The sequence below is a fragment of the Lycium barbarum genome, chromosome 5 (assembly GCF_019175385.1).
Source record: "Lycium barbarum isolate Lr01 chromosome 5, ASM1917538v2, whole genome shotgun sequence".
Taxonomy (NCBI): Eukaryota; Viridiplantae; Streptophyta; class Magnoliopsida; order Solanales; family Solanaceae; genus Lycium; species Lycium barbarum.
In genome coordinates, this window is record NC_083341.1 from 6,305,608 (window position 1) to 6,312,252 (window position 6,645).

General features: G+C 33.9%; 1 protein-coding gene across 1 annotated transcript; it reads right to left on the bottom strand.

Annotated features, from left to right (window-relative positions):
- Positions 1-423: 423 nt before the first annotated feature.
- LOC132642237 (F-box protein PP2-B10-like) lies at positions 424-1,924 on the bottom strand. Its single transcript, XM_060359492.1, has 3 exons — positions 1,855-1,924; positions 1,539-1,624; positions 424-1,003 (listed from the first exon to the last, which is right to left on the bottom strand). The coding sequence occupies exons 1-3, from the start codon at positions 1,855-1,857 to the stop codon at positions 598-600; spliced, it is 495 nt and encodes a 164-aa protein (XP_060215475.1). The 5' UTR covers positions 1,858-1,924; the 3' UTR covers positions 424-597.
- Positions 1,925-6,645: the final 4,721 nt, after the last annotated feature.

The window sequence follows — 6,645 nt, forward strand, 5'->3', positions numbered from 1 at the left end:
GCACCCGAGTGCATTGGAACCGAAACGAATACACACACAAGTTCTAAAAGACCATTCTGACCTCTCGGAATCAACGAATTTTCGAAAAAAGTTCGTTTATCAAAAAGTCAACTTTTAGTCAACTCTTTTTTGCTTTAAGCCCAAATTTGTCACAAAGTTACCCAAATCATATCCAAAGACCTCGGGAAGCATGCCAACGGTTCCCTCGAGTCAAATGTGAGCTAAACAAGCTCGGGGAAAGGGTCAAAAGCACCGAAAAGGCTATAGCGACCAATTGGGTCGTTACAAAGGGAATCGTGCAAATGGCCCGTTCATTTACTAATTCAACCCATTTAACTTGTCCAAACCGCTCATTTAACACCCCTAATCCCAACTAGCATCAAATTCAATGGCGCTTGACCTCAGCAAATACAGAACACCATCTAACAAGTAGAAGCCGTGAAAACTCTTATTTTCATGCTTCATCACTCTTACATGACGTAGAGAGACTTGATGAAAAGAAGCCATAAAAGACAAACAAAATGGACACAACAAGCAGAGAATCACATCGAAAATAGTAGTACTACTTAAACATAGAGATCAGGACAAGACTCTTATTTAATGTGGTCGAATATCGATGCCCTTAACAATAATGCCCCATTTCCAATTAGGATTTTTGATCTCCATCAACCTCATTTCCACTTCACCATCTTCTCCAAAGTTGTTGAAAAATTCACCAAGCTTTATTTCCATCCAACCATCGCTTCGTAGGTGTGGGAATATGCCATTTTCTCCTTCTCCTTTTGCCTTAGAGAGGAAAACAGTGTAGCCCTCTGCATCGGTTCCCTCTGCTTTTTCCTTCACAAATCTTACTGATGCAATTGCTTTTTCAAGTTCGCGATGATTATCTGTTAACTGGAACACTAAATACGCCGAATAACTTGTCTTTTGAGTGAGTCGTCGTGTGTCTATTGTTCCTCGAATGTCGAACCAACAAACACAGAGAAGCTCAGCCACTTCTGTACTGCATGAGAAAAATGGAATCAGGTCCATAGTCTAAGAAGATTTAATATTGTAAACAGAACTAGGCTTTTGTATAATTATTGGGTCGATAATATTTTCTGTATTTGAATCGCAATAAATATTTTGGTGTGCACGAATGGATGCAACTTTTTTATAGGTTCAACTTAATTTAATATTCTTACACGAAACATACAAATCTACTAAAATTTAAATGGATATTTGATTCTATGTCAAAAATTCAATGTATTTTTAAGAATTCTAAAGATTGAAACCAACATCAACAACAATGTATCCAATATATTTTCGTAAGTAGGAGTTTAGGAAGGATGGGGCGTATGCAGATCTTTATCTGTCATTGTGTCGAGGCTGTTTCACATAGACCCTCAACTCAAGATGGTTTAAAGAAATGCAAGAGTTAAATTTTAAAAATGGAAACTGTTAAAATTTAATTCTAGATCCGCCCCTCATGATGCTTGTTTGAGAAAAACAAAAAGCCATTTTTTTATTTTAATTGATTCAAGGATGGGAGTAGATACCCAGAGTTGTGATTGTAGTTCCAAGTCCAATGATCAGGGTTGTCCGCCCATTCAATTGATAGCTCTCTTGCACCTAACCATGCACTCTGATCAAAGACAATGTAGTTAAAATACATTAATTTGAACAACGAAGGAAATAAATAGATCTTGATATCTATGAATAAACTTCTTTCCTGGTCATTCTAACTATCCATCTATTTGTTTCTCTAATATTTAATTGCAACAACAAATATAAAGCAGTTCTTCATGTTTCTTAACACTTGAGTTGTGAGAAAAAATTAAAAAACCAAGTAGACTAAGAATGAGAAGTACGTACCATCTTTCTTTTATAGCTTTGAAACTCTTTTATCTATTTGGCTCAATGTATGAAAAATCCTTCCAATATATGGGGAGAGAGGGTTGCTCAAAAGTTACAATTAGCTAGTAAGTTCTTACTTAGCAATTAAGCTATATACCAGCCAAGTCATGTGACACGAGCTCACGTTGAAAACACACTATACTCGAAATGTTAAATATACAGTTTTTTGGTCGCATTCCAAGATACTCTGAAAAAGACAAAAGAATTAAGTGTGAACATCGCATTAATATATTGGTCAAGACCTCGACATCTCGAAACCACTCCCTCGTTAAACGATAAAAGAATCTGCCAATCCACTTATTATGATCAGGAACTTTTTATGTGTTTTTTCTTCGGATGTCCCGTATTCATATTAAAATTCAATTATATCTGGATTCGCGATGGGTAGAATCTATTTCTAGGGAAAGCGCTCTCTACTAAGGGTTTTTCCAAATTCAGAGCTCGAACTCGTGACCTCAGGTTAAGGAAAGAGAAGTCCCATACTCTGCACCAGATCCTTCGGTGGTAGGAACTTTTTATGTTACTATTGAATAAGGCAAATGTTTTGTGCTCCATTTTATTACTCCATCCATTTATAATAAGCGTCCACTTAATTTTTTTATTTGGGTTTAAATAAGTGTTCATTTATATAATCAAGAGGAAATTAATTCTTTCTTTCAAATTTACTCCTATTTAGTTAAGTGAGTTTTTCTGTAATCAAGAAACTATATGAATTAGGTAGTTTTTTATTAAGAATAATTTAATCAAAATACCTTATGTTTTTCTAAGAGTTAGTATATATTTTCTTAAAGGGTATGTTGAAGGATAAGTGGACAACTATTTCGAATCGGAGGGACATTATATATATACTCCTATGCTTTTTAAGTTGGTCTGGAATAAGTTATTTTGAATTTGTTTTTTTAGATGATATCAGTTTTAAAAAAAAAAATTATCCTTGTCTAATAAATGATTGAACAAATTTCTAAAGGTTTTTACAATTTCCTATGCATATATTAAAGATGAGAGATAAAGGGTCTTTTAGTCAAATATTCACTTCGTCCACTATAATAAAAAAAAATTGTTCACCTTTAGCTTATTAAGAGAAAAATAATTTTATTTTCCTCTTTTACCCTTAGCATTAGCTACTATTCCTCAAATCATTTTTCAAGTCCATTAAAATTATACACCAATTAATATGGATATTATGACTAGATGTGCACTTCATTTATTATTTATTAAGGGAGTGCAAAATATATTGGAAAAGTAAAAGTGAATAGAGGGAGTAACATTCATAATTAATGTTATGAAGTAAATTTTCTTAATGGGGCACGCAAACTCTTAAAACTTACTCAATATGATCCCTTTTACTTGTCATGTTTGCATTTGATTGTCCCTTAAAAAAATATTAATTAAAAGAATGATTTAACAAAATCACACTTTTTTTACTCTCTCCATCTCAAAATATTTATCGCATTTTTTATTTACACACCCATTAAGAAAGCATTTATAAGGATAGCATTTTGACTATTTTACCCTCTTCATATATTTCATTATGTTCTCTCTCCTCAATAAATATTTACTCCATTAATGATGAAATCTCTTAAATTTTGGTATGTGAACTCACAAAATTAGCTCATTGATGTAATTAATCCAAGGGTAAAATGGAAAAAAGCTACTTAATTTTATCTTGGCTAAATAAAATGACAAATATTTTGAAACAAGTATTTTTTGTAAGGACGACAAATATTTTGAGACGGAGGGAGTATTATTTGATCTCAATTTAAAGCTGTACTCTTCCTTTCACCAAATTAGAGTAAATGTAAAGGCGGAAAAATAATAAAATTTATCTTGATTTTTTAAAATGACAAGTATTTTAGATCAATACTTCTATTCCAATTGTTTGTTGTCCAACACATAAAGATAATTTTTTTTTACACCGTCTTAACAAATCAAGAGTGAATCAATTAATTTCTTAAATGTTACTCTTATCATTAAGTAACAATTTTTCAAACTTATTGAATACCAGCAGCCAAATTTATTTTTTCAAAGAATGTTAATAAGGATAACTTAATAAATTTAACATATACTTCCTCCGCCTCAAATTATCTGTCGTGGTTACTAAAAATAGTTGTCTCAAATTATTTGTTATTTTATAAGTTCAAGACACAATTAATTATTTTTTCCTCATTTTACCCTTAATAGATATTCTGTCATTAATGAAGATGACACATAAGTGTAAAGTTAGTCAAATACTTCTTCCAATTAATATTCTTTAAGGAGCATGTAAAATAAAAATAAAAAACAAAAAACGATAGATAGTTGATACGGAGGGAGTAAAAGATATTTTCTTAAAGGTGAAGCAAATTACAAACAAACAAGTTAAAGGAAATAAAATAAATATTGCGGAGTAGTAAGTATGACTAGGGGTGTTCAAACGAGACCGAAAAACCGATCCGAACCGATAAACCAAGTCAAACCGATTTAATAAACCGAAAACCGGCTCGGTTTGGTTTGGTTTGGTTTTCGATTTTAAAAAACCGATAACATTTGATTTGGTTTGGTGTTACCCATAAAGAAAACCGAACTAAACCGAACCGAACCGATAAATATGTACATATTTAAAATATTATATATATTTATATATGTTAATTAAACTTTATCTATTTTTTAACTTCTTCATAATTTAGGACCATTCCAAGAGAAAAGTCTAGCTCATGTTCCCCAAGCCCATTTACGTTTAAAGTAAAATAAAAATCGCTTACTGAATAGTTAACATAAATAATTTTTTCCCTCGTTAGATTTTCAGTTCCCTCCTCTTATTTCCTCCCAAACCCTGTAGACCTCTATTCTGCTCTCACAATAACAATTAAGTACAAGAAGCTTTAATCCATGTAAGTCTGTAACTTTTTCTTCCCTTTTCTTTTTTGGTTACTTTTTGTATGTTCCCTACTCTTTGTTTGTGTAATTATTTTTGTGTCTTTGAAGTTTTACTTGAATGAATTGCTTCTCTAGTCTTTCATCTTGTATGTGTTTTTTATTTTATTTCTCTGTTATTTTAGATTTTCTCCACTGATTTAGGTTTTTTCTGTTGATTTAGTTTTTATCTAATGATTTTGGATTTCTCTATTTATTTAGATTTTCGGATACTCTTTTTCAGATGGAAACTACAACTACTCAAAAAGAGGTGGAGCCAGTGGAGGTAACCAACAAAGTATCTCCAACTACTTTGCTGGAACCTGAGCTTGACAGTGATAAAACTCGTGATATTACTCCCAATCATGCTAAAAAGCGGAAACAAACAACTCTTTGCGACCCTGATCGTAGCCTTGTGAGTAGTGACAGGAGAACATCCGGCGTTTGGAAACACTATTCTGAATATCTTGATAAATGGGGTAAGAAAAGGGCGAAATGTAACTACTGTACTAGTAACTTTGCTTCTGAAAGTACGAATGGGACCTCAACGCTATGGAGACATTTAAATGAGGTTTGTCCTAATTCCCCTCTTAGAATTATTAACAGAAATCAATCAAGAATCAAGGTAGTTAAAAAAGGGGAACAAGCATATAGTACATGTACTGTAGAAAAGATTGTGATTAACGTCAATGAGATTAGGAGAGCCATTGCTGAGTTTGTCATTATTGACGAACAACCTTTTAAAGTTGTTGAAGGGGAAGGTTTTTGTCACGACCCAACCCCGTAGGTCGTGACTAGTGCTCGATCTGAGCACCCAAACACATTTATAAAAAGCTATCTCAAATTTTATCTACACGCATTCAAGTATATAGCAGAAGCCGACAAGGCTGTATTTCGAAGTTAGATAATTTCCAGAAAAATTTCGGCAGAGTTTCCTTTGTTTTACAGACTACCCAAAATAACCCTGCGCACAGAAAATACCAACAGAAGACCACACAGGGCCAACGAAGCAACATTTAAACATATACGGACCGGCCGCCGCGGCGAATGGGATCGCCCAAACACAACATAAGCACACATCTGTACAGAAAGACCCCAACCCACAAACATGTCCACAGACCTCTAAACAGACCGACAGAATCATATGATGGGACAGGGCCCCGCCGTACCCATGAACGAGAATATACATATACAGTAATGACAGACTATACCAAAAGATGGGCTCTGAATAAAAGAGCACTCCCAAAATAGCAGAATAAGATCCTAAGCGGGCGGATCAGCAAACCTGTCGTCAGTACCTGCGCGGCATGAAAACGCAGCCCCCGAAGAAAGGGGGTCAGTACGAAATATGTACTGAATATGTAAAGCCTGAATTACAGAAACAAACTCATAACTGGTACAGAACGTACAGAAAGTAAACAGAAAATCCAAAGTATCAGATATATATTTTCAAAACATGCAGAGTGTGTACAGAAACATATGTCATATCAAATCCGGCCCCTGCCAAGGGACTCGGCAGACAGAACGTGGCCACCCTTGTCACACCCCCATTTTAACCGGGTTGGATTTAAGGGAGTATGACGTATTGGTGATTCCTATTTTGTTTTGATTTTAAGGAGTCGCCACCTAATTATTTTAACGGTGAATTAGGACACCTAGATGTCAACTAAGGTAAAGTTAAAACTAAACCTTAATTAATGGTCTGCTTAACCAGTGTGATTCTAGGTAAGGGCTCTATATTATCCTAAAGGGAAGGGGTTAGGCATCCTTTAGAATCCGTTAACTTACGGTTATCCGACCAACTTAGGTTAATTAATTAAATTAAATGTAGGGTTAAATTTTAGAAAATGACCTTAA

What these genes read in the sequence shown, in the direction of transcription:
- LOC132642237 (XM_060359492.1), bottom strand. An exon ending in AACTACAATCACAACTCTGG is followed by an intron (nt 1,004 to 1,538) that starts GTATCTACTCCC and finishes TTTCTCATGCAG; the next exon opens with TACAGAAGTGGCTGAGCTTC.